This window comes from Xylocopa sonorina, chromosome 4 (genome assembly GCF_050948175.1).
Source record: "Xylocopa sonorina isolate GNS202 chromosome 4, iyXylSono1_principal, whole genome shotgun sequence".
In the NCBI taxonomy this organism is placed as follows: Eukaryota; Metazoa; Arthropoda; class Insecta; order Hymenoptera; family Apidae; genus Xylocopa; species Xylocopa sonorina.
Window position 1 is genome coordinate 3,070,086 of NC_135196.1, and position 27,788 is coordinate 3,097,873.

At 31.5% G+C, this 27,788-nt stretch overlaps 4 protein-coding genes and 1 non-coding gene across 11 annotated transcripts in view; 2 read left to right on the forward strand and 3 right to left on the reverse strand.

Moving 5' to 3' along the window:
* Lamtor2 (Late endosomal/lysosomal adaptor, MAPK and MTOR activator 2) overlaps nucleotides 1-27,788 on the forward strand; it is a 110,782-nt gene that overhangs the window by 24,869 nt on the left and 58,125 nt on the right. The window lies entirely within an intron of this gene.
* Trnak-cuu (transfer RNA lysine (anticodon CUU)) lies at nucleotides 8,529-8,601 on the reverse strand. Its single transcript has one exon. It is a non-coding gene; the product is annotated as a tRNA-Lys (tRNA).
* LOC143423300 (uncharacterized) lies at nucleotides 9,167-16,738 on the forward strand. 5 transcript variants are annotated; one of them, XM_076894527.1, is made up of 6 exons: nucleotides 9,167-9,366; nucleotides 9,591-9,924; nucleotides 10,041-10,318; nucleotides 10,424-10,567; nucleotides 10,990-12,260; nucleotides 12,339-16,738. In XM_076894527.1, exons 1-6 carry the CDS (start codon nucleotides 9,318-9,320, stop codon nucleotides 16,188-16,190), a joined length of 5,928 nt encoding a protein of 1,975 aa, XP_076750642.1. In that variant the 5' UTR covers nucleotides 9,167-9,317; the 3' UTR covers nucleotides 16,191-16,738. The 5 variants fall into 5 exon arrangements, with proteins under 5 accessions (XP_076750642.1, XP_076750640.1, XP_076750644.1 ...); XM_076894525.1 differs by having other exon boundaries at nucleotides 10,990-16,738; XM_076894529.1 differs by having other exon boundaries at nucleotides 12,160-16,738.
* Rexo5 (RNA exonuclease 5) lies at nucleotides 17,081-21,728 on the reverse strand. Of its 3 annotated transcripts, none has more exons than XM_076894547.1 (10): nucleotides 21,524-21,728; nucleotides 20,364-20,536; nucleotides 20,121-20,299; nucleotides 19,795-20,041; nucleotides 19,519-19,717; nucleotides 19,176-19,401; nucleotides 18,967-19,111; nucleotides 18,466-18,716; nucleotides 17,519-17,912; nucleotides 17,081-17,442 (listed from the first exon to the last, which is right to left on the reverse strand). In XM_076894547.1, exons 2-10 carry the CDS (start codon nucleotides 20,487-20,489, stop codon nucleotides 17,149-17,151), a joined length of 2,061 nt encoding a protein of 686 aa, XP_076750662.1. In that variant the 5' UTR covers nucleotides 20,490-20,536; nucleotides 21,524-21,728; the 3' UTR covers nucleotides 17,081-17,148. The 3 variants fall into 3 exon arrangements, with proteins under 3 accessions (XP_076750662.1, XP_076750663.1, XP_076750664.1); XM_076894548.1 differs by lacking the exon at nucleotides 21,524-21,728 and adding an exon at nucleotides 20,879-21,213; XM_076894549.1 differs by lacking the exon at nucleotides 20,364-20,536.
* On the reverse strand, nucleotides 25,231-26,805 carry LOC143423335 (terpene synthase-like). The gene is made up of 7 exons (XM_076894602.1): nucleotides 26,699-26,805; nucleotides 26,471-26,625; nucleotides 26,205-26,349; nucleotides 26,002-26,122; nucleotides 25,791-25,930; nucleotides 25,532-25,634; nucleotides 25,231-25,436 (listed from the first exon to the last, which is right to left on the reverse strand). Exons 1-7 carry the CDS (start codon nucleotides 26,771-26,773, stop codon nucleotides 25,231-25,233), a joined length of 945 nt encoding a protein of 314 aa, XP_076750717.1. The 5' UTR covers nucleotides 26,774-26,805.

The window sequence follows — 27,788 nt, forward strand, 5'->3', positions numbered from 1 at the left end:
AAGTTTTTCACGATTTTCATCGCGCAAGGAATGTCACACTTTTATGCAACAATTTATTCGATGAATGGAAGTTTAAACACAACAATCGACGGTGTTCCCAAACAATTTCTTCGGTATTTCAAAACATGTATCGATTATTCCCGTGATTCTAGGTATTCGCATACGTTATATCTTATTTCATCTACCACATCGATTTCATGAATCGGTGATCACACTCATAAAACAATTTCTCAGAAAGTATTTGGAGCCAACAGTATATTAAAGTCATGTATATAATAAATATAATTCTTATTTTTTGTTATATTAAAATATTCATTCCAATTGCTACTTGAAACAACGCGAACATTTTACAAAAATAATTATTTTAATTCTGTTCGTACAAAATTATGTTACAAAAAATGCTATAGTTCTTTAATAACGTTTTCATTTAGTGCAATATTGTTAATTACCTCTGTCTGATATTTGTGCGTGTAACAATGAAATTTACAACCACAAACCGCCTTACAAAGAGGATGTTTAACGACAGTATAACCCTAAGAAGAAGCGTGGTAATTTACCGTGGTAATCTCTAGACATGACGTCTACCCGAAAAGAAAACATCGTGGACGCGATTAATGCGGATGAAAGAATAATTATCAATGATTACACAATAGGAGCTTCCGCGATTAAACAGTAATAAGATGGAGATAATTCTGCGGAAATCAAGTGTTTATTCTCCCGTTAATTACTTTTATTTTGGTCCTGATTTTACTTCGTGTAAAGTAAAAATTCGATATGTACTCAGATTTTTTTGGGCTCGATATTTCTTGGAACGATCTGATTTGTTTATTTTTTTTTTCAAGTGACTAAAAATGAGTCAATGTTTGGTCAAACAAGTTTCAAGCTTTATGGCTCGAAAAATACATATTTAGAAATATTACGTATTTACTTCCTAAAACTTTTTTTTATTTAATTAGGAAAGAGTTGTTAACAAATTGCTGCAATAAATTCTTAATAAGGTTGCAAAATGCACGCTCTTTTATAATAAATTTAGTTTGACTAAAGTTAATATTTTGAAGAAGTGGCTAGATTACTTAAGAACATTTGTTAATATTACCAAAAGCTGTTTTGTATATTTTTGATAGAAGTATTTGTGGAAAATTGGGGTCACAATTTCAAATCATACTTATGTACGAAATATCTTATGAGAATAAAAATTTACACGCGAAGATTCTTGCAAAATTAACAATTTAATTAGAAATCTTGAGATGAATTGTAATTTCTAAACGACGTAAATGACACTTTACAAAGCAGAAGTAACTATTTATTCAATTAATTAATTTACTGTGTTCATATTAATTAAATTACTATTTTACTATTTTTAATATACTATTTATTAAATTACTTTGAGCCTTTATTGAACATATGAATCTATTAAAGAATTAATGTAAAATAATAATCACAGTAATTTTACAAATCATTGCTTAAGATTTTTATCACGGAGACCAGCTCCTGCGTGCATGCACTGCAACAAGATTCGTAAAAGTCGTTGTCTAAAGTAAATCCAATATACAAACTTATCGGAAGTTATCTACCGGTCACGTGTTGCTCGAAAGGGCACTTAAGAGGGGTACTCCTAAATTCGATGACTAATATTGCACTCTAGAATCATTGCACGAGACACCAGAAAATTTCAAACGATTGCACGTGTTTGCACGAAACCATCAGATAATTTGTTTTCTCATAAATTTCTTATCGAAAGGTGTAAATAAAACGTATGAATCGAATTTCGTAGAAATCATACAGGTGATTGCGACGAAATTCCCTAAATCGCTATTGCAATATTGTTATCATGTACAACAGAACTTTAATTCCCAAAATAAAATAACTCTGATTGTGCATGCATCGAGATCGTTTGTTAAATTATTTAAACATTTTTTTTATTTCCTGATTCGATGGTACCACACTGTACTATTATTTCTTTACAATCTTCTTAGATTTCAAACATTTCAACTAATTTGTATAATTGTAGATAACAATCGCAACTTTTTTACATTTCTCTCGAGACTGAAAAGTCTCGCGATGAAACGAGAACAAAATTGAGTCGAGGATACCGTTTTCAAAGACTTCAAAGGAATTAATTCAACACATAAATAATTATAAATTATAAACATTCTTCAGGCTATTGCTTATGAACACAAACTATATGTCGATGTGTACACATTTTTGCGGTACATATGCGCACGAAAATTTCAATAAAACATACTAATTACAAAAATAATTATTACAGTTTTAATACACATACGTTAAAATATCTTTAAATCGCTGAAACGTCCCGATGCATATGAAAAGTTTGCGATGAATAACCCGATGCGAATGCGAACAAAAGGATTTTCACAGCTAGTTACCTTCTTGTACAAACAGCAACTGCGATCCTCCGCACAAGCCTCTATCAGCGCAAATTCCAATGAGGAGAACGATGCGGACGAACTGATGGCGAACTTGCACCTCCGACTATTCTTGCGCGATATCGCGTTCAAGATTCACATTTACTCGCCCGTTTCTCCCTTTGCACCGGTGTCAACCCGAAAATATCCCTTTTCTTTCGTGGCTTTCGCTTGGACTTTAATTCGCGAAAGAACTCGGAACACTTTCGCGAACTTTAGGAATTTCGCACGCGGCGAGCATCGAACCGAGGCGAGGAAGAAGAAGGGTGGTAGCGTGGACCGTGCACTTCCGACCGATCAGCCCGGAAAAATATCGTATCGACTCGCAAAATTCCCTCTCGGGATGTAAACATAACACCGTGCGCGTCTTCGCCGATGACCGGGCCTACAATGAACATATAATTCGCACGAAGGAACCGATGCCCGGCTACCAGACGTATCATTGGCTATACATAGCATGCGTCGCGACGCGCAGACGCCGGCCACCTCTGCCCTTTTTCCTATAGTCCGATAAACAATTTTACGTTTTACCGTCTGCTAAACTTTGGAAGCTGAGAGGATCTTGGATAGCTAATCCATGTACAACACTGAGGAAGTAAATTCATGCCAGTGAGAGGGGATGAACGTGTAGTCTTCCTTTTCCGGACTTTTCACGTCGACTTCCGTTTTACTTATTTAATGTTTGTTCTTTTCTTTATGTTTCCTTCTTTTTGCTTCTTTTAATATCTTTAATATTTTAACACAACATTTTTTATTTTTTTGTCCCCCTTTTCGTTATACAGACTGCAAATATATTATATACATCTGGTACCATTTTTCTAAATTTTTTTCTTCCTTGTTCTTTCATTACCTTTTCGATTCTCTTCGTATTTCCTTTTTCCCTATTCAGATTTCATATATTATGACATTCATAATTTTATAGATAATACTAAACGAAACTGTGCTTTTATTTTTCATATTTCATTCATTTTATTTTTCATTGTAACATGTAATTTGTTTCGTATACTTTTGCACATTATACACGTTCTGTAGTCTTTCCTATATTTAATTTTTCACATATGCAGAAATATCCAAAAATTTAATCCCTTATTTAAATTGATATGGAACGAAATATTCTAAATCAATTTATTAATGTTCTTTTGTTTACTCTGAAAAGTTTTGTATGGTAATTTAATATTTCATGAAACGAAATTAAGAAGCCCTAATAATCCCTTTTATAAAAGATGTAGAGAATAAAACACATGTAAGTTAACACCGCTGATTGCACAAGGATTTAATTAAAAACAGCTCAACATTTTAAAGCGCGAAATGTAAAAAAGATAAACCATCTAATTTCGACTGCACACAGGAACTATAAAAAGAGCCCTCTAAAAAGTCTTGTCGCGAGCAAGGAAAAAATATTTTCCAATATCAATTAGAAACACATTTGCCACTTTTTATAGATGAAACTTTTTTAAAAACCATATTATCAATCGAACAGTAAATCCAATAGAGATATTCTGTACAGTAATATTTTAAAGCCCACAGAAGTTGATTTAAAATTACTGAGAAATATTATAATTAACGAACAGAATCAAAAGAAGCACAACGAATTCTTTGATTCTTTTTTCGAGGTGTCAATGACCTAGATAAGTGCCAGTGACTTCGTACTTTACGTAGAAGATGTCGAGCTCGTAGAAATAGAATTCCAAGTGTTGCTTTCTGACTGACCTGCCTAATACTTTTCAAACAACGCAACGGACGAGCGAGAAGTTTGGTAGGCAAACGGCAAGCTGTTTCAAATTCCATTGAGCAATCGACGGGTCGACGATTAGATTGATCTTCGTCGAGGAATATGTCGATTGTCCCGCCAAAAATGGGCCAGAAATTTGCGTTGAATCGACTCCTCGAGCTGCAAGGCCTTCAACCTTGCGCTAGTGCACCTACGATTAGAGTCAATGCACCTTTGTCAATGGTACGTGAAACGCTTATCGTGTCGAGAAAGTATCAATAACTACTTTGTGCTATATTGAAAGGTATGTGATAATTGCGTTCCTCGAGTCTTCGCGTGTGACAATTATTTCTTGCAAAAATGAAGGAAAAATTCTTCTTTCTACTTCATAATGCATATTATTTTTTATTCTTAAAATAGAGCTGCCTTTGTGTATAATTACTTTCAAAGTGCTAAAAGATATGTAAATGCAGACTTACACTGTATACTTCTAACAAATGTATATATAAATATATGTACTATTTTTAAGCATTTCGCAAACGGATAATAATTTATAAAATAAACAAGATTTGTAGCCAAAAACGAGCAATAATAACATTGTAATTATCGAATCACTTGGCTCTTAATCATTTAGACGTTAAGGAAATGAACTATAACGTATGTTTGATCTGAAGCAATGTTACATCCTGTCGAGTGCAACCTGAAAGATGTCGAAAACATCCCCCTTTTGTGCGGTGTCGCTATGGTGATACCTAATCGCCATTCAAGGGAGAGATTGTTTGACTTTCTAGCCTACGTACGTACGTGCCTATTCCACAACTGTCATTCTATTTCCTAACGGAACTAAATATTCATTAACATCAGTAAGTAACAACGAACATTAAATCAGTAGAAATTAAAAAAAATGATTACTTATCTGAAAATTCTTGTCAGTCTATTAACTCACAATTAAGAAGAATTTAAACAGACACCTTGTATCACTAATGAACTTGAAACATATTAAGCTACATACCCCAATAGAATGTTTAAACACGGTAGTTAATTCTATTATTAAGTAACACTTCTGAAAATGCATTTTACGCGTAATACACAAAATATTGCTATATAAACGAAAAATGATCTGATAAAAGATTACTATGTGTATCAATTCAAGGACAGTAGAACCTACGATTCCACAAAATTAGGTCAAGTTAGAAGATCCCGGGGTTTAGATGTTATTCAGGGTCGACAGCGACCGCACCGAAGCGGAGGGCGGAAATAGGTCAGCAGAACTTGGGGGCCTCCCCTAATTCTTCGATCTTAATACATTCTAAATAAATAACACTCTGAATGACATTCTAAATAAATTTTAGAAGCCAGAGGCGTGAGCGTACTCTCGGAACTGTTCTGAATGAAAGCTTAAAAGTGGCCTGACGAGCTGGTTTAATGCTACTTTTATCTGTTGTATTAATACTACCTGGAACGCGTAACATTGTTATTTTTTAATGAAAGCCTGAGAGGCGTTTTTAATCTAATAGATGATGATATTTTTACGTAAAATATGTATGTAGATAATTAAATAATGGTAGTATAATATTTAATAGGCCTTCTGATGAGTGAGGTATAAATTTTCGTTAGAGATTTATAGTTAATATATATACTACTATTATTTAATTATCTACATATATATTTTTCGTAAAAATATCATCATCTATTAGATTAGATTCTAGACTAGAAATATATATATATATATATCTGTCTTATAAGGCGAACCCCAAGCTATCAACGGTCTGATTCAGTTTAGATCGGTGATCGTCTGAATAATAATACTGTATATCATTCTCTTATCTCGCGGAAATATACGGTAATAATTAATGCACGTATATATAATCGTATGTTAATAACGATTGAGTTAATCAATGGTGGAATAAGAAGCTCGTAATTGAATGTGATTTTTAATTATAAATTTTTCCCAGGAGACCATATTCGGGCTTAAAAATCGAATTAAAAAACGGCACCAGCCACGGAGTGTTCTCTATGAGGATCTCACCCCTCAGAAGATTAAATTGACGCTTTGCAATTTAGAATCTCGTTACAATCATGTCACAGTCACGTGATTTTGTAATTTCATATCTAGACGTATACATATGTTACAATACGAGCTTCGATTCATGAATCTCAATATTTTGCAACACAAGCTTGCAGTTTCAAAACTTAACGTTTTGTAACACGAGACAATTTATATTTGGCGATAGGGAGTTTGCAGTACTCGCGCTTCGTCAGTAGTAAAACATTCAGTATAGTCAGACACGTAGATTTCGTGATGGCAAATACAAAATACCAATAATAAATCATTTGTATAGGACGAACACAAACTAATGTAAAATACTAAAAATACTCTCTGTTCGCGTAGAAACTTGTTTCATCCTTTTTCCCCTTACCCTTTTAAACATTTTTATTTCAGAAATAATCGTTTATTATTGAATTCTGAGACTGAAAGTTGCATTTTTTTAATAGGGTAACAAGGTAAGAAATTTCCTTGTTACTTATGACATATTAAAAGTATTAATTAAAAATTGCTAAAAAATAATGACTACCTTAATCACAACATAATACTAGTAATTCGTTAATTAATATACTTGACACAAATTGAATTAAATATGAAGTCGATCGAAAAATTATTTTTCCGTATATAACAAATTAGAATATTACTTAATTAATTTTCATTCATTAAAGATTACGTTTCAGAACACACGTGAAAAATAGTCACAATCCGTGCTTCGTTTCTTTATATTTTACAGATTCTGTCGTCTAATTTCATGTACATGCACATAAAAAAATACTACTCAACTACTAAACACCATGTGTCGCATATATGTATAACACTGATATATAATAAAATTAAATCTTTTAATCGTTAATTTGTTATATATATTAAAATTATTTCCGCTATAATATCAAATATACATGTATATGTATATTTAATATATTATTTTTAGTATATTTTTTATTCACATGCATATGTTTGTTATTTTATTAGATATAATATCTTCTATTTACCTTCGAATTCTTCAAAGACGTACATTTTTCAGTATCTCAATAACTGCACTTCTTTCTTCATATATATTGTATATATCTTTATTTAATGTCAATTCTAAATAGTCAAAAAAAAAAAATTATGATAATCTGTTATACAAAACTAGTATCATTTGACAGTAACTTATATAAAGAATGTATTTTCTTATATTTTTATCAAATATTCACTTCGACAAAATCTATACTTGGTAATCAGGCAAAATTTTAACTCTTTAAACGTCTAACTGCACCGTGTAGCTCTGCTTTGACGAAAGGACCTCGAGTAAAGTGGTTCCATTTTTCTGTACTATGGGTAGATTCACTTCTAGGCATTTGAACGCTGCTATCGTGTGTAAATTCTTGAAAAAAGATAAACCATGTGAATCATGGGACTCTCGAGCATTTTTGTTCCCCTCGCGTTTGTTGCAAGTACGTCCGACTTTCACGCAATAATTAGCTCTAAGTCAGCGTTCCAGATATTACCGAGCACGCGTCTAAACTAACGCGGAAATCAAACAAAGTAAATCAAAAGCGTGTTCTCTATTTCTGTACAAATATCTAAGGTTGCCACCCATGCTGTATTACATAGTATTGCACTATACATCATATAAATTGCACCATGTACTGTTCAAATAAAATATGATACACAAAATACTGCCTTTTTACTTTAAAGCTAACTACAGATGAATCTAATTGTGTGAAAATCAATTTTTACGAGTAAGACGGGCTGTAAGACACCTAAACATCAATCATAACATTCAAACAACTATTTAACTTTTAACGATTTTATAACAAAGAATTGTTCTGAAACTGAGATACTGAAAATTCCTTTTTTTGCTTCCATAGCAGGCTGTTCTTGTTGCACAAACGATAACACGTGTGTGGCATGGTGTTTGTTCTGGTTGTTGCCAATATTCGACCCCCTGCAATAAAAAAGAGATTTACATTTAGTCAATGTTTGACCTTAAATAAATGACATCGTTGAAAATATAAACACAGTTTCTAATACAATTTACATTTCAAAAACTTTTAATATACCTTAAAAATCATGGGAATTTTGAAGAGAAAATGTTGAAGTATGTTTGAAATTATTACAGTCTTGTGTAACAACAAAACAAAACTGGTATAATAAAATATTGATCTAAGACAAAAATATTACAATATTGTCAACTAAAAACAGCATATATGGAGTTATATCGATATTTGTAAATGATTCCAGTAAAACTTGGAAAATAAGATGATTTCTATATTAATGTGTTAAAGAAAAAGACAAAAAGATTGAATATAAGTATAATAACATAAAGTATAAAAAATGATTTCAATAAAAAAAAAAGAATCGCCCAACGTGGGGCTCGAACCCACGACCCTGAGATTAAGAGTCTCATGCTCTACCGACTGAGCTAGCCGGGCTTGATAATGTCATGATTAGAAATTTAATACGTCTTGTTTATGTTATAATATAATTTACTAAAAAAGCATTATAAATTATATTGAATGAAAAAATATGTAAAATTTGATCCAACATATACATTGGTATCAATCTATAAAAATATATATCAATATAATAAATAAACAAAATATTGCTACTTACAAATTACTTACAAATATTTAATTCGAAGTACTCTCCATGATTTTATATAACACTAGGCTAGTTTTGACACAAATTTAGAGCATTTTTACCACTTTCAAGTTAAATTCAATCAATCATGTACTTTAAACGATTGCAATTAGTTGATAGATTAATAATTTCCCGCACTTTTCGTAATAACCATGAAATAACGTAGATTCGATACAAAATTATAACCTTTATCACTGCCCTTAAAGTTTATTATAAATATTAGCCTTTTTATATTACTAATGTCATATATGTAATGTTTAAATGCTTTTTAAATACATACCTTTAACGGACTTATCGAAAAAAACGAAATATCGCTGTACACTGTCGCTTGAGGTCGCTGAATACATTTTGTACGGCGGATGTTCTGTGCGCAACGTGCCGAATGTTCAGTACAGTTCGTTAGTTTAAATTCTCACGACAACACGTGTTAATACATAGCGGTTTATCGAGTGCTGTACTTTTTTTTTATATAAATCATTGTTATTACCTAGTTTATGAATTACCGAAAATGCCACGCTCCATAAGAGATTCTGATGAAGATTTTGATACGAAGCTCGGTTTGTATTCTTCATTTTTTAGTTTGTACGCGCACGCGGTTCGCTCAGTCGTTGAATGTAACGGTCGATCCGGCATTGTCTGTCGTACTAACATTTCGACAACATAAAACTATACAAATTTTTCACTCATACTTGACGACTGACTAGTTCGAGTAAATAATTGTTATCTCGCAAAACATTATTCCTATTATTCTAATTTTCATGCTTTTCCCTTAAACTGTCAGGTCGCAAAGGTCGTACCCTCGTCGGGCCAACATCGGTTGATTCACCACGCCGTAGTTCACGAATTAAATTGAACGTTAGACAAAATGATTCTTCGCCTGACTCGTCTCTAAGTGATTCGAGTAATATTAGTAATACACAAACAAGGCTTAGAACACGTCGAGTTACAGCTATGGACAGCTCGGCGTCGAATGAAAATCACAGAAGCTTACGTTCTAGGATGAATTCTGTATCCTTAGATATCAGTGAAGTGATGAATGTAGATCTTGGCACACCAACCAAGAAAACTAAAGGCGCTTCTAACGATACGTCTAAGGGGGGTAACAGTCGAAGGAGGTATCTACAATAATTAATTTATGTTGATGTTACGATGTTAATTTATGTAAAAGACGACCGATTTGTCATGTGTTTCTGTTTTAATTTATTTTATATTGATTTTTGTTCGCTTTCAGTAAACGACTCACAAGAGCTGGTTCAGAAGCCAATTCACCGCCATCGAGAGCTACTCGTAATACAAGAGCCAGTTCAATGGAACCTGAAAGTAGCACAGGAACTAAGAACATGGAACAACTTCGAAATGAATCAACGAGTACATTGACTAAGACGAATAGACGAATTTCAATGATTCCATCAGAAGCAACTGTTATAGAAGAGAAAGAGGAATTCAGGAAAATTGCAGTGGTGGCATTAGATCGTACGTTACCTGATCTTACAGAAGTTAAAGACTTGGGTATATTTTCATGTTTCATTTATGTTTCTTTCCTTTCTTTGTTTTTTGAAAATGCGAAATTCAAATTTAAAAAATATAACTACACGATGCTATGTTGAACTTCAGGTTTAGAACACATGTCAACAATCAACAAGAAAAATGAATCACTGTCAATTTCAAAAGATACGTGCAATGCAAGTCGTAATAGTTTGTGTGATACAATTGTAGAAGAAAAAGATGAAGCTGATCATAATCACGATGACAATTCCAGTAAGTTTCACTTATTGTGATAATATAATTATTACTTTAGTATTCATTGATTCAATATTATTAATTTAACTACTAACAAATTGTAATTTATTATAAAACTTTTAGCCTTTAATTATCGAAAGAAATTCAGCAACTCGGAATCCTTTACACGTAATAATTTATTTTGTTATAACAAAGCTAACTTTTATAATAGAAAAGACTTTATAAGAAGTTTCTTTGTTGGTTTTGTACTACATATTCTATGGAAGGAAAATTTTTCATACTTGTTACAATTCTTGGAATTGAATTTTATTTCTGTAACTTCAAATATTGAATTTTAAGAATTGTCTCTTCATTTCTTTATAAGGTGTTTTATTAATAACACTTAGCTTATTAAACTTAATTTAAGAACTAATTGATGTGTACATTTGCATTTACAACAGCTAAAAAATTACACCACAAGCCTCCTGAAGATCTCATTTCAAACAGTTCGAAAGAAAAAAGTAGATTTACTAATGATGAAGTGATATCAAATGATGATGAAAATAACGTGAAAACTGACGAGACATTGTCTGCGGATGTTACAAAACATAAAGAACCTTTAGTAGACAAAGAATCTCAAATGTGTTCACAAAGTGAAAAGCAAGACACGTCTAAGGAATTAAAAGATGACGATTTAAATAATTTTAAGGATAAACATGAAAATAATAGCGATAAAGAGAATATTAAAGTGAAAGTTACTAGTGATTTAAAAAATACAGAGAATGCAACTTCTAACGCATTGCTGTCAAGTCCAAAATCTTTGCCCATAAGCAATATAAATGCAAATGAACTCACTGATGAAAGATCCAAATCTCCATGCATTGGAGCAAAACGAATGCCACGTCGTTCAAGACAATTATCAGAATTATCGAACGATAATGTTTCTGAAAAGGAATGTACTAGCATCGTTAATCCAGTTAACAGTTCGACAGTCGAATGTATAGATTTCTCGGATAAGGAAGAAGATGATTCAGAACGGATCCGAATATTTAATACAAGCGCGGATTCAACGCCAATTGAAATGAGTAAAAGTCCTTCTATAATCGGGATTGCGAATTCAAGTATAAGTAATAGTAGTATCGAAATATTGGATTGCTCAGATTTTCCACAAGATAATGAATTAAATGAACAGTTGGAGAAAATTGATAGTAAAGAATATAAAACAGATGTGAGTGCCAAAAGTGACGTTCCGAATGCAGAAAAAAGTATTAGTAAAAATGAAGAACCTAACGAAGAAGAGTGCAAAATGCAAATTGAAAGCGATAAGTTAAATGCATCAGAAGATGGGTGCAATGAAACAAGTTGTGTTGAAATGCAGTCACCTTCCCATTCAAATAACGTAGAACAATCAGAACCAATGGATGCAAAATCAACTACTGAACATACTACGGTTTCAGAGCACACACAATGTTCTGAAACTAAGGAAGAGACTAATAATTTGTCTCTCAGCATGAATATTGTTTCAAAATCCTTGGATGCTTCTATTAGCTCAAAGGATTCTGTATTAACTAACACGAACAAAAATAATGTAAGTAATGTGATTAAGACCAGTCAATCTTCCGTTGTTGCAGAGACTTCCGTTGAGTTTGTTGAAGGAAGGGAAAACATGTCTAAGGAGAAAGCACCAGAAAAAGAAGAAAAATCAAAGAAAGTTTCTGCGCAGGATGATTCTGTAACGTTAAGAGAACAATGTACAAATGTATCTGAATCGAATAAAAATAAATCAGATTCTAATCAAACATTATCTAAGGATCATCAAGAAAATATGGAGATAGATGATAATGATCCTGACGTAAGTGCGGTGAACTTATTTCAAGATATTCCAGTCACTGAGTGGACAGAGAAATATGCCGTTAGTGATAAGAATTCTGTACATTCCTTGTCAACGGAAAGATTAGAAAATGAAAGTGAAGGTGAATGCGATCTGGTTTTAGTCGATAGAGAAGCGTGGTTAAATACGGAAAATATAAGGCCAGAAAAAGAATCTTCCGATTATGATTCAGATGATACAGTCCTGTTAAAAGCTCAGAAAGATTCTATGAAAGAGCAAAATGATGAAGAAACACTGATGGATGCCTCGATAGTTGAACGCAAATTAAAAGTCAGCAAAAGTAAATCTTCTAATAAATCTAATAAACGAAAGGTTATGGAACAAAAAGGTAGCAAAAATAAAGAAGAGATAACAAAAGGGGCAGATGTAACGCAAGATACGAAAGATGGGATGCAAAATGAAGAAGATATAAGTGTAAAGGAAGTGAATAAATCTGCTACAACAAATAATAAACAGTCTGCTTTAAAACTCGATGTTTCTGAATCACATCGTAAGTCTCTGAAAATAGAAGAAAACGTATCTCTTAACAAAAGTAAATTATCTGAAGATGTCTCGAAAAAACGAAAGTCGCTTAATAAATCGTCGCAAGAGGCAGATAATAAGTTAAAAGAATCTAGCAATGTCGAAATTGAAAGAAAAAGGAAATCTTTAAGCATATCTAATTGCGAGGAGAATGAAACAAATAACACCGAATTGTCAACTGAAAATGTACTTGTATCTTTCGAAGGAGATGACAAAAATGAATCGTTGAATAAATCGTTAAAGAAAAAAGTAAAGGCACAACGGGTAGATGTGAATATTACGGAAGAGTCAACAGTTGACGAGAAATCAGACATGGAGAAGGCTAAAAAGAAGGAAATGAAGAAAAATGTTTCAGCTATAAGTAATGTTGGATTGGACATCAGCGAAAGCAAAAATGGTTCCGACGGCGAAAAGGAAGAACAGTCAGAGAAAGATTCTGTAGATGATGATGTTGCAGCGTTAAAACGACGCACAAATACATCTGAAACAAACAAAAATAATTCAAACTCTGAACAAGCAGTATCTAAGGAACATAAGAAAAACATGGTAATAGATGATAATGACTCTGACGAAAATGTAGATAATCAGTCTATTACATTACCTAACTTTTTATTTGGTGGTGCGAGCAGCAGCGACGATGATAATGATTCGGATAAAACCATGGATTCTGATATTCAGAAGGAGTATAATCTTCATGGCAAAGACATAGGTAAGTTTTCCGACGATGATGTACCAGGCGATGAATGTAGAGCATCAGAGACAGAATCATCAGATCCAGATGACAACGGATCAGATCTTGCTGATTTTGTTGTGGACGACGACGAAGAGGAAGAAGGTGAAAGCGAAGTAGACGAGAGTGAAGAGACAGAAAATGAAGAATTGGATAAGGAAGAGGATGCTGAAGTAAATCAAAATGATGATGAAGATGAAATGCAAGAAGAGGAAGATAAAAAAGTGGAAAAAGAAGTAGTGCTAGGAGAAAATAAGAAAGAAAAACAAAATGAAGATTCCATTTCAAAATCTTTACAAACAAAGAAATCTAAGCAAAAACGAACCTCCAGTTCGTTTATAGTTGAAGATATAGAACAATCATTAAATGAGTCCCAATTAATTTTTGGTAAAAAAGTGCAGGCATTTAATAAATCCATGACATGTAGTACACCCAAAATTGGGTTAACCAAACAAGAGAAAAATGACATGAAAACCACTAAAAAGCACGACTTCTCTAATACAAAAGAGACTGAAAATATAGTAATGAAGGAAAAAGTTAATTTGAAAAAGTTAAATAAAATTAATGGCAATGAAAGTCTTATGCATAAAAGTCTTCCATCTGAATTCGTTAACATAGAAACAAAGACCAATCTTTCACGGCCAATGTCTTCCAAAGTTGAAGAACTAAATAAAACAACACTAGTTTCAACCACTGAAACTCCTACGACAAAGTTCTTAAGAAAAGAAAAACTGAACGAAAGCGCACCAGTATTAAAAGGGAGTAAATTGAAAAAATTAATAAAGGCCAATAATAATAAAGAACAGAATGATCAAGTTGAACAAGATGAGAATGCTAATGAACCAAACGTAGAAATGGCTCAGGATACAAATGATTCATTGAAAAAGAAGTTGCTTAAAGTAGCAGACAATATATTAGAGAATGATCGTCCGAAAAAACGTAAGAAGCGAAAGCAACTAGCAATGACAGAACCAACTAACCTTGTGTTATTTGAAAACGATTCCCAAGGAAATAGGGATTCAGAAGCTGTTGAACAAAACAAAGATAATGTATCTACTAGTGATATTGATAATAATAACGAAGCAATAAAGGTAGAGAAAAAAAAGAAGAAAAAGAAGACAGATAATGCTGATATGCAAATGAAAGAATTAGCAGAATTAAAAGTAAAAAGCCGTGATATCGATATAGTAAAAAAAAGAAAGAAAAAGATGAAAACAGTTGAGAATGTTTCAGACTTGATGGGTAATAATGAAGAGACTAAAATAGTAAAAAATCAGAAGAAAGTTTTGGATACCTTGCAAAATGAAAATAATTTAAATGAGCAATTGCCAAAAAAGAAACAGAGAAAGCAAAAATTATTGTCGAACAATAATACTTCACAAGAAGATAAAGAAGCGTTGCGTGAACAGTTGCCTAAGAAAAAGAAGAAAGTATTATGGGAAAATAATGCTTTGCAGAGTATTGAAGAAGGTTCAGCTACAAAAATTTCCAAGAAAAAACAAAAATCATTGAAAAATAATCCAGATCAAGATGAAAATATGTTGGTTAAAAAAGTTCCTAAGAAGAAACAAAAATTATCTCAAAATAATTTTGACCAGGAGGATGAAGACCCTTCATTTAGAATGGTCCTTCGGAAGAAACAGAAATTACTGAAAAATAGTTTCGATCAGGATGAAAATATGATGGTTGAAATAGCTCCTAAGAAGATACAGAAATTATCAAAAAATAATTCTGATCAGGATGAAAACACTTCACTTAGAAAGGTCCGTCAGAAGAAACAGAAATTACTGAAAAATAGTTTCGATCAGGATGAAAATGCTTCAACCGAAAAGATGTCGAAGAAAAAACAAAAATTATCTTCAGAAGACACGAAAACGGAACATATAAAATGTACTGAAGTAATATATAGACCACAACAATCTTATGATGCGGTATTAGATTCGGACGAGGCGCCAGAAACAGTTGCATTTTCTAAAGCTAGAGATGAAGCGTTGGAAATTTTAAAGCGCACTGCTGACAGCATTAAAGCTAATAAAGAAATGAAAAAGAAGAAACGAAAGGATCATATAGAAAGAATGCACACGGAAAGAGAAATGAAGGTTAAGAAACTGGAATTGAAGAGTGAAGTGGAAGCACAAAAGACTAACGTTACACGACTTCCGGATGATGTTGTTAGAAATTTGTCGGATGTTCCATTCAGATCGCCGCAAAAGAACTCACGGAAAAGGAGATTGTCGCCAGAAACGAAAGACACAACATTCCTGGATCGAAAATCTAAAAAACCGAAGAATATGTACGTAGAAGACGATTTTACTGTACCAAGTTGTGCTGGAAGTACAACCGAATTTAGAATCGTTAATCTTCAAAAAATGAAAAAGAAAAAGAAGATTCCGCAAGTAGGTGCATTTAGACAAAGAATGCTTGCTAGGAATTCGCGGCAGCCCATATCCGCTTACCTAATGTATTTGGAGAAGCAAAAGGCGTCAGGTAAAAATAAGTTTTGTAATAAACCATATTAAACATCTAAGTCATCTCGTACGATTGCGCGATGCGTAGGCATTATAAAAATTACACCATTCTTTAAATATTATTTTATACATTAATTTTTATAATTATTGTAACTGCTTTCCTTTCTAAGATTATAATGCTTACATGTTTATTACATTTTTAAATTATATTCTGCCTAAACTCGAAAGATAAATGACTAGATGTCACTTTACTTTTGGCTTTAATAATAACCGTAATCAATTATTGTATCCGGTAATAATTAATCGGAACTATTGAATAATAATAGTTGTAATTTATTATTAGTGTAAGGTAATGTACATTTCTGAACATAAAGGGTTGCTATATTTTAATGAATTATAGCTCCTCTACGAATTGAAACTAAATCCATTAAATATGCAAAATGTTCTTAAGTACGAAAATATATTAGGTGTGCCCATTTATTATGCTCTTGTTCTGTTTTATTATAGTTGACTATAGGATAAATACAAGTTCACTATACAATAGATTAAGATGTAATATAAAAATAAAGCTATACTGAAATCCGTTTTTTGTTCTTAAATTGTAATTTTATTTATATCTCCGAATAATCTGTGTGTCAGTGGAATATCTAATCTCGTATGAAAATATCTTCAGTGTTTAATATAGGAGTATAACTAAGATCAATATAATTAAATGCAATATTTTCTTTAATTAATTTTCATCTTATAAATATGCGTACTCTCGTTGCTCAACAGAGTTTACGTATATCACAAAAATTCCTGCCAAATTTACAAGTAACAAAAAGTTTATTAACAATACAAAATTTTTGTATATTTCTAGGAAATAATTATCAAAAATTAATCGTTATATGATCTTTTGTCTAGTTTCGCAGTATGTTCAATCTAGAATTCATAATATTACCAAAATTATACTTGTTTCATAATTTCCTTTTTAAATTAGTACACACGGAAATATCGGATCTTTTTATTTTTAAGCACGTATCTTACAATCCTCAGGTACTTCTCTCTTCAAATTTATAAAACAGACACCATTCGATGCATTATTTTCACCCGCGAATATAACGCACGCTAAACCATTCACTGCCATATGCTGCCATAATTTATGCACCCATTTATTTACATTACGGAACGTTTTCTCAATTTTATCGTCTTTTAATTTTTCTTGTTCTATTCTCACATGACATAAAATAAAGGCATGTTCCATGGCTATTTGTGATGCTCGAATTACAGCCTGTTTATTATTATCTGCTATTACAAGCCGTACCTAAAGTAAAATAATTGTAACATAACAGCATTTATTAATCCGAATCATTATATAATTTAAGTTTTAGGGTACATACTTGATCGTTTTTATCAAAATTTTCATCGTCCATGATACTAATAGAAGAAGTTAAATATTTGGAATATTCATTCATAACTTCTGCATTGCCAACAATGGCAGCAGTCTTTTGATTTTTTGCCAGATGCTTAAAAATTGAAGTGGCATATTTCCGTACTTCCGTTTTAAATGACTTATGCTCATCTGTACGTTTTTCTACTTCCATCTTTAATGCGTTCATATCGCATCGACCAAGTAAAACAGCGTCCCCGTAATCTACGCTATTCGCTAACTTCAATTGCACTAATTTCATGGAAGCCTGCGAATCTTCTGTTGAACAATGACCAGATTTACTTTGTTGTATCTTTTCACCAAGAAATTCCCTTACTAACGTCTGTAATTTTGTTTTTCTATATCTAGAATCAAATATAACATTTACTGTTTCCTATTTGAAACTATTCTGTCAAGATACAACTATATAGGGTACCTTAGGAAAGGTGATATAATATGCCAGAAAAGTGTTTTACAAGCAAAAGTAAATAGAAAATGTAGGACAAACGTTCTGCATGAAAATTTATATAATACACCTCTAGATAGCTAACTTCCAACTGAATGGAGATCATGTTTAGCATACTCATTAAGTATTTTAAATAATTCAGTATGAAGTTGCAACAGTTTAAATGATTTAAATGTAAAAAATATCAGGTATTAAAACATATTGCGATATCGTTATCTATTTCACCAGTAAGTACATAGTAGAATAAGTAAAATACATATTCACTCGAAAGTTAGTGAAATGATACTCGACACAGATACTCGACTTTTCAAATTCGACTTACAGTTCTCTTTCATCAAAAACGAGAGCTCGTATGAAACTTTTTTTCACTTCCGAGTAATACTTATACGCTTACTTATGTTCCACCTAACCTGTGGTAGTCTGTGTAACATAAGGAAAGTTAATTAACATACCTATCGCCAGTAATATTAAAGATCACAGATGTGTCAATGATGTATGGGTGCATCATTCTTAAGGTATGAAGATCAGAATTTAAACTTTGCCCCACAAGAATCGCATCCATGGGAAGCAACTTTCGTAATGCTTGTTGAACATCGGACAATGTAGTTCTAACATCATGCAACATTTCTTTTGTTATACCACTGAATCGGGTAAGATAGTCCGTAATAGGATTATCCGGTTTTACCAGACTATCATAAATAATCTGTGATAAGAATTTAATAGAATTTTGTATACTCTTCTTATTGAAACGGTCTTAACCCTTTGAGCATTAAAAAATTATTTGAGAGATGGTATCGAAATTAAGAATGTATCTTAGAACAAACAGTTACATTATGTATATCCCTATTTATTAAATACATAGATGTCACCATAGTAATTTGATTCTAAAATGAAAACTGTAGGGAAGCTATTATAGTGATATTTGGTGCCCAAAGGGTTATTGTTAAACTTACATTCATACGTTCATCCACGAGGGATATCCTCGTTAACTCTAAATCTCCAGTGGTTGTTTTACACATTTCACAGTCCAAACCAAACATCGGAGATTTTGCATTAGCTTCTACATAAACGTCCTTTGTCATTACATAATTTCCATACCTATATAGTAAATATTTGTTAATTTAATGATAATATGATTCAGAATATTTCTACCGATACCAACCTTTTGGCTAATACTCCCTTCAGTGGAACAGGATAATTTTCTTCTACCATTTGACATAAGGATAAAAGTAATTTGGTTCGCGGAAATTTGTCCGTAGTAGGTAATTCAGACCACTTTTTAAAATTTTCAATATTTGTTGACGGATCTTCATGCATTGGAAAAACAGTTCGTAATAATTTTACTACGTCTCCAGTGCTTTTCATTGCTGTTTCCAATGATCCGTATTCTGAAAAAATTAATAATATTTGCATTTATAAATTTTGCGTATTGAGTGTTCCACTATTTTGAAGACTTGTTAGGCCCATATTTTTTTAAAATTTTAAGATTTTTGAAGTACACATACGTTTAAGTAACCTATCACACTGTATCCCAGTTATAGGAACAGCTGCGAGATCCTCTACTACTGATCCTCCATATGCTGTAGGTGTAACTACCTCTACACGATGTTCCAATCTCGATATTATATGTGAAAACATACTTTCGTAAGCCATAAAGTGATATAATGAAAGTCCTTCCACAACAAATACGATAGTATGCGAAACCTTTTAGAAAATCCACCAATCATTAAAAAAACACAATCAAAAATCAAATTTTAGTATACTTTACATTTTTACGTTACCCTATTATATTTTTCGAGATGACACCATCTTGTGGGCAGATATGGTGAATGATGGCCATGTAATGAATATAGCAATAAATGTTGCACATCACTAAGGAAAATAGGAACCCTATCTTCACTTTTAACATTAATAGTTAAACTAGCACTTTCACCAGCTGCTTTTAAAGTAAATCGAGGTAGTACTTTAAGTTTCTTTTTACGCTCCCTCAATTCTTGCCTCAATTTCAAATACTCATCTCCACTTAATCTGCATATTGTCGAATAAAAGTGTTATATATTATATATTGTACATAATATAAACATGTTACTATTTATTTACTACAAACCTAGGTTTTTTGTTAGCAAGTTCATCTGCTTCCTTTGTATCCTCTGTACATTCTTTTCCAACAGTGTTTTCTAAATATGTTTTTTTTATATCTTCATCATAAGGACGTTTACGTGTAGTACTTTCCTCCATGGAAATTTCGCTACTATCCGTATCATTGGACTGATCATCTGCTGCAGCCTGAAATAATGTTTAAAATGTGAACTGTGTAACAAAGATATTAAGGTCTAATTATACTAGCAACCTTTTTAAGGGCAAGTATTTTTGCCTCTCTATCTTTATCATTTAATTTAGTTATTTCCAGAAGTGCGGCCATCTTCTTTTTCTTTTTTTCTATTCTTTGCAATTGTTTTGTTGTTAAATTCTTCATGGTACTTTCTTATCTTGAGTATTTTGAAAGTAATTATAGTTAAACACCTTTAATGAAATAAGCAAGAAAAGACTTGTACATACAATCATAATTTGAATAAATACTAATTATTATATCAATATATTACTTTCAGAAATTTAAGCATATAAATAAAAAATAATCAGTCTAAACAAAACAATTTAAAAGATAAAGAGAAATAAGTAGGAGTACAAACACAATTAATGATACATATCCTTTGACTTCAGAATGTAAAGTTTATAACTTCATGAAACAAATTTAATTAAACAATTATATTATATTTGTTAATTAACATGTGCTGACATAGGATAAACGCATAAATGTATATGGGATTACTTATGAGGTTTAAATGTCATATTAATTGTAATTACCTCTGAATTATAAGAAATGGGAAAATATTTGTACAATATACAATGACAATGGAATGTTAAACATTTCTTTATATAATTGTAAATGTAAGGATCAGATATAACCCTTGATAAACAAACACATTTCTTCATATAAAAATTCAGGAACAATGTTCTAGAATTTCATGTGACAAAAGTTTGTGTGATAATCTTTCAATTTGATATTCACTATAAGAATATATCTATAACAAGGTTCATCGTTTTTCTCCCTATTACTTGGTTACCATCCATTGTTAACTATTAAAAATGCCACTTGATAAATGGCACAGCATATGTTTCATACAAGCATGTAAAATATATATGATGTAGAAAATACAGAGAGGTTTGATTTACTTTAATTGCTCAAATTAAAAGGCATACATAAATGAGATAACACAAGTATAAACACCGAGGAATTACGCACTTGTTTAAAGTTTATTTGTATTACTATACTTCCTAAAATTGTTTACAGAACCAAAAGGACATGACAGTAAAATGCCTATATATATATACATATATTTTTTTAACAAAACAGGAAAAGATTGTGATAAAATCTGTTGCAAATAATTCTTTGATCCATTATATGCGTTTAAAGTTTATGTTATAAAGCGTAAAGGGAAGAAACGGTACCATTGTTGATCATATGTAGGTTATCTTTTCGCAATCCCCTTTTTTTTAAAGAAAATAACAATGTTCACGATGTTTAATCCACGTTTTAGTCACACCAGTTATAGCTTAATGTTTAGCATTAAACTGCAAAATAAGATCACCCGGAAAGTTTCTACAAACAATAAATACACCGAAATATACATAACAGACACATGTTACCACAGACGAGCTATAACGAGGATAGGCTATAGTTGTAACAGATAGGCCATACATTTTATGGTATTTGTGTGTGTCTCATGCTTTAAAATAGTGATCGTACAAAAAAATTCTAAATTTGACGAAGCTCTTTACAATTTATAATAGGGAGTTTAGGAATTATATTCAATTCTACATGCGAACAATAAAATAATGTATGTATATTGTTAATATTACATGCCATTGTATATAATAAAAAATTTGATTTAATTTTCTTGTAGAAGTGTACGTGATAAAGAGAACAGAATAAATTTTTCTACAGTGATAGTTGTATGTTCTGGTATTAATTGTGTTGTTTGACTTTTCGTGAAAATTATGTTTCCGCGCGTGTACATTATATTCTAGGAATAAAATTCCAATTTGGTGTTCTGTTTTTGTAGCGTAAACGGAGTGCGGAACAGTGACATCACAAATGTGGAAACTGAGTTACTTGCTTATCGACTGCGTAGTTACAGTTGTTATCCTATAAGCATCTTTATTGTTACCAACTCTTTATTCAACTAATATACTCTTGGTTAATTATGTATTGAACATTATTATTATTATTATTATTATTATAAATGTAAATCAATTTTTTGGATTTCCCTTGTCCAATTTTTGTTTGAGCATTTCACTTCTATCTTATTTCATTTAATTCATATAGTATTTTTATACATTTTTGTACAATCTGTTTCGTTTTGCTCTGTTGCAGATCGTTAATTAACTATAATTTTCAACTGAGAAAAATAAAAATTCATAAACATCATTAACAATTACTAGTAAGTAAATTATTGTTAGTTTGTAAAGATTTTTATTGCAGTTAACACTTGTTTGAATTGGCCATTAAATAATAAATAATCTTTAAGTTATATATATATTTTGTTACAGATAATGAAACAAAGAGCAGAATATGTTACACGAGCAAGAGGATTGCAGTGTGCAATTTTCTTCTGATACCTGATAAATAAAATTTTAAGTTTTCATATTTTAAAACAAAATAAATTTAATTATATTATTTGTAACAGGATACATAGCACGAATAGATTATAATAGGTAAACACATAGATATTGTATGTAATAAATATAAAAAATTCATTTAATGTTCAGGATAAGGGATCCTTGAAATCTAGAACCCCAATTACTAGCAGTCACATCAGGTTGCTAACATTCTGGAAAAACATGCAATCACTCCTTCGGTAAGTTAAAACATAAATGCTTAATTTTATAGAAATGGGCAGAATAACATACAAGGACGAATGGAGTATAGTTTAAAAAATGATTAAGAACTTTTTTTATATTAATTATATCAGACAAAGATTTTCTTATTTTGTTTTTCTATTAGTTTGTGAAGTAGATGAGATACTTGTATGTATAATGTAATATTTAATATGGACTGAGAAGTAAGACTATTAACCAGGTAAAATATTTTATTTTAATGTTATGCTTGGAGGACTAACTGCCAATTGCAATTAAAATATTTTATTTATTATTAATTCCTGAAAAATCACAAGCAAACATAATCAGCCAAATTTGGTCAAGAAAAATAGCTATCTTTGTCCCTTCATTTAGTTAAATTTGGTTTCAATCAATTACGATCTTTTGTTCGCGGTACGCAGGCAAATTTTCCGTTATTTCTTCTTTCTCGTCGTATTTGCTTCGCGGGTATATCTCTTGTCGTACAGTGAACATTTAAACCTCTTTACGTGATATTACATTGTATTTCGCGAGTTCTAAATGATAGAAAAAGAATGTAAAATTTAATAGAGATGCAATTTTATAATTTTATAACGAAATTATTCGATATTATGTCGATAAACTCGTAAGTAAAAACTTTCGCTAAGAAACATAATATATTATTTGTTACATTACATTTTCGATGGAAATTATAAATAATATTGCTTTATTATCATATTTCGGCCAAAACATAGTACTGTTTTTACATAATCAATTATTTTATGTGAAACAAAAATAATAATTTTAATATTTTCGTCTGTAATAGCTTTTTAAGTAGCCATAATGTGATAAAATAGCTCAACATTTTCGACCAATCACATTTGATTAGATCGTAAGGTTCAAATTCTTCATAGAGAAGAAGTAGCTATCATGGCGGTAGCGTCTCTTTTTCATTCTTGCGTTAAATTTTCCGTTTTATGCTTAATAAACAGTGTTTGAATAGTAAAAATGTTGAAAACAGTGAACATGGTGTAACTGTGTAACTGTGTAACAATATCGGAGAAACGTGAGTTGAAATATTTCGTACTACTGATGCGCGAATATTACCTTGAGAAACAGTGAGATTCCTTTTATTTGCACTTTTGACGCATGATTCGAGTTTGATTTCAATTTGATTATTATATAATTGTAATACAGTTCAATTTATTTCTATATATTCTTCTATTACTTTATTTCTATTCATACTTCTAATTACGACTGTTTTATTTCGCACAATTATTTTGAACATTCCAATTGAGAGAAATGAAAATTTATAAACATCAGTATGACTGATATCAATAAGAGTAGCAGCACTAGGAATAATATTTTATGGAGGTTTGGTAACATTGCGTTTATTATTGAAAAAGATATACTGTAAAGGTGAAAGAGGTATTCGCATGTATAAATTTATACTATTTCTTAATTAATACATTGTACGGTGACATATGAATTTTAATTCATAATATCTATAGTGAATAGTAAATGATTAGCTTACTAACGGTTCTTATAAACATTTTCGAAAATTTATAACATATGATACTAATAAATTACTATATATAATACCAACATTTGATACTAGAAGAAAGTAATATTTTCTTGAACAAACGCTCGATCAGAAGAAGATGATAAATAATATGAAAAAAATGATGTATTATTTATTGTTACGCTTTGAAATTACGTAAAAATCCCCAAAAGTGTCGTCGGTACTTCTTCCGATAGAGGATAATGTTTAAGGCATAGGGCACGATGATTGTAACTAACGAGATTTTTCTTCGGCTGATGAGCTAACGTATGGTACACCACGTATTTTCCATGTTGCGTGTGTGTGTGCGTCTGATTAGATCGTGGAATTGCGTCGTTTTTTCCATAATTAACAAATTAAAGATATATTTAAAATTTATACAAAACTTTACAATTATTTTCTTAATTTCAGTATTAGATATATAAGTGTCCTCCACTTAGAATAGAAGTTCGTCTTTGCTGCAGTAATGAATATAACTTCTGTTATATAATAAGCAGAATCCCGTAACTATTAACTTTATGACTGAAATTTTTTATTCTTTCGTACAACTTTTAATACTTTGATACATCATATACTGATACGAATGACTGATAAACATATTTGTAGAAGTAACAACAACTCATAGATCTTAAAGTAAATGTTTGTATTTAAACAGCTTTGCAATATCAGAAATAAATGCGTATTTGGATCTTACGCGCTGTCATTAACGGAAGACATTTTTACAAACATTATTCTAGCATTTATTCCGTTGGATATTCCATTACTTACTTTGGAATTTCCAATTTAGTAGATTGTCTAAAATTTGAAGTAGCAAAGGATTTCCACCCAAGCGATCAATTTCTTCTCTTGCATCCTTGTCCAATTCTTCGAGTACAGTTTTTGTATAAGCGTGAGATCCAGACTCCTTTAGTAAGCTAACGCAATACCGTTTCACCTCGATATCTTTAGTCCTTTGTCTAAGAATGTCTTCGTATCAATAATTAAGGAATAAAATTTCAATAATGTTTTTACACGTAAAAATGTTTGTTTCCTTTTTTTTTGTTAATTTGAACAAAGGATACTCTCTATTTCTTTGCTTCTTAAACTCGTCTGAATGGCATGTATAATGGGAAAACTGAATTTACCTTCGGTTAGGTCTTCGCAGTAGCCTTTGTTTTGTGCATACTGTAAAAATTTATTAATATCGTATGATATTAATACACAGATTTCTTTACAAATTGCATCAATGTATTCTGCAGCTAAAAGATTTTTATCTTTAACTAAAGAATGCACTGATGAAATTTGTGCAGATCATTGTGTACATCGAACTTGAAGGTTTACCTCGTCTAAATACAAATTGCAGTAATCGTCACGAATCTGATAATACACTGCTAAAATTCCAATTAAGTTTGTAAAATTCTTTTCATAGTCAGAGAATAATTGCATCAATCTTACAATCAAAGAAAAAAATCCACCCGTTTCTAGATACAGAAATTGAAATACAAGGTTGATTAATTACGAGGTTAATTGGAATTGGTTGTTGAAGACTTACTTCGCATTGCTCCCACTTTATAGGCTGTTTCGGATGGACAAATATAATTGTCTCTCCAATAAATGTCCATACCCTGGCCTATGCTAAGATTCATCCACTCTTCTGCACATATTCGTGCACCCTAATATTAATTTTAGTCGGAATTAACAAAGAGTAAAACTTGGGATCTAATAAGTAATATTATTCCAACTTTTTATTTTCACCTTCGGATGACGTAACTCGATCGCCTTTTTAAAACCAAGAGGTAGGATATAATTCAGAGAATTGAGTGTATATGGTATACCATAAACATTATGAGCTACAGGTATGCCCCTTCGTAAAACCGAATTATCTTCTATATCATCCAGTCTGCAAATAATAGCTTTAAATAGTCAAATAAATTCTCGTCTCTCATTCGATGCATTAAGAAATATTTAATTCCTCCATCAATATTAGTGAAGGGCGAACAGTGAGGATCTGCAAAACGTACAAGAGGCTGCCAACATGCAACAAATCTACAATGTCTATGACAGCATTGAGGTCATCTTGCGGTATTTTTAACCAGTAATTAAAAGCCTTCGCTAATTTGATTCTAATCTCTTTTCCAGGTATTCGAAGAATGTAGTTATACGGTGCCAGTAATATCTGTGAAAAGAGATGTACACGTGTTTGAAACTTTTAAATCCATCATAAGATTCATAATCACGTATAACCTGACCTCTTCCTCCTCTTTAGTAATGGTTCGTGATAGATGAACAATGTCAGACATAGTATAGCGTTGAGGCTGCAACATTATTTTATCTGAATTCGCTTCTTCGGGGAAGTTATCGAGGTTCTTAAAAATGGAAACGAGAGGATCGTTTTTTTTTTACGGAAGATGTAAGCGCAGAGTGTCCAAAACTCGAGGAGTAGCACTTAAGAGATGATACTTGAGATAACTTTAAAATAAAGTCGAAATCAATATTCTGGCAAACGTAAAAACCTCTTAAGCATTACTTGTCGAGTTCCGGGCCATTCCGAGTAGATAACGTTTTACGTAAATATAGCCCTAAGTTTTCTGTTAATATCTCGAAAACTATTATAATACAGATATTATTTAATTGATTAAGCGTATTTATGTATATGTGTATTAAGCCAAAATAAAGAGAGTACTAGTGTTGGCATAAGTCAGCGTTTTAGCCGAATATTTTGTAGTTCAAATACTATACTTTAGTTTTCTTTGTCTCCATAACGAATCCTAGGTACGATTAAATTAAAATCACCGATCCAGTTATCTCGTCAAATAAAAATGAAACTAAAACACATAGAAAAATAAATTACATCGAGATCGTCAACAGTCACTTGTGTATATGATAACTGATCATTCTCTAAATATTCTTACCCTCTTGAAAATGAGAAGATGCTGGTCTACTATCTTTACACCATAACTTGTTGGTCGTGCGTTAATATCTCGGCTCTTAAATACAACGCGATCGGTTGACACTTTCGACTATCTTACTTGATCTTGTGTCTATTTCACTCCCTCAAAATCAAATGATTTTTCATATGAACGTACTTTATGTCTCATTGACCAATTGGATGAAAACTTCGTTTATCCTGTTTTTAAATGTTTTGCATAATGAATTATTAATGACTGAATTGAAACTTGCTCACTTTCCTGATTAAGTCAGTGACATGCGTTGCTTTAGGTCACTGCAAATGCGGCTAGAGAAGGGATAGGGAGAAAAAAGAGGGCACTTGGGTCTGCCTTAGCCGTTTAATTTAATTAACTAATATCCCGTTTTTTATCCGGAGATATTTAGCGCTTG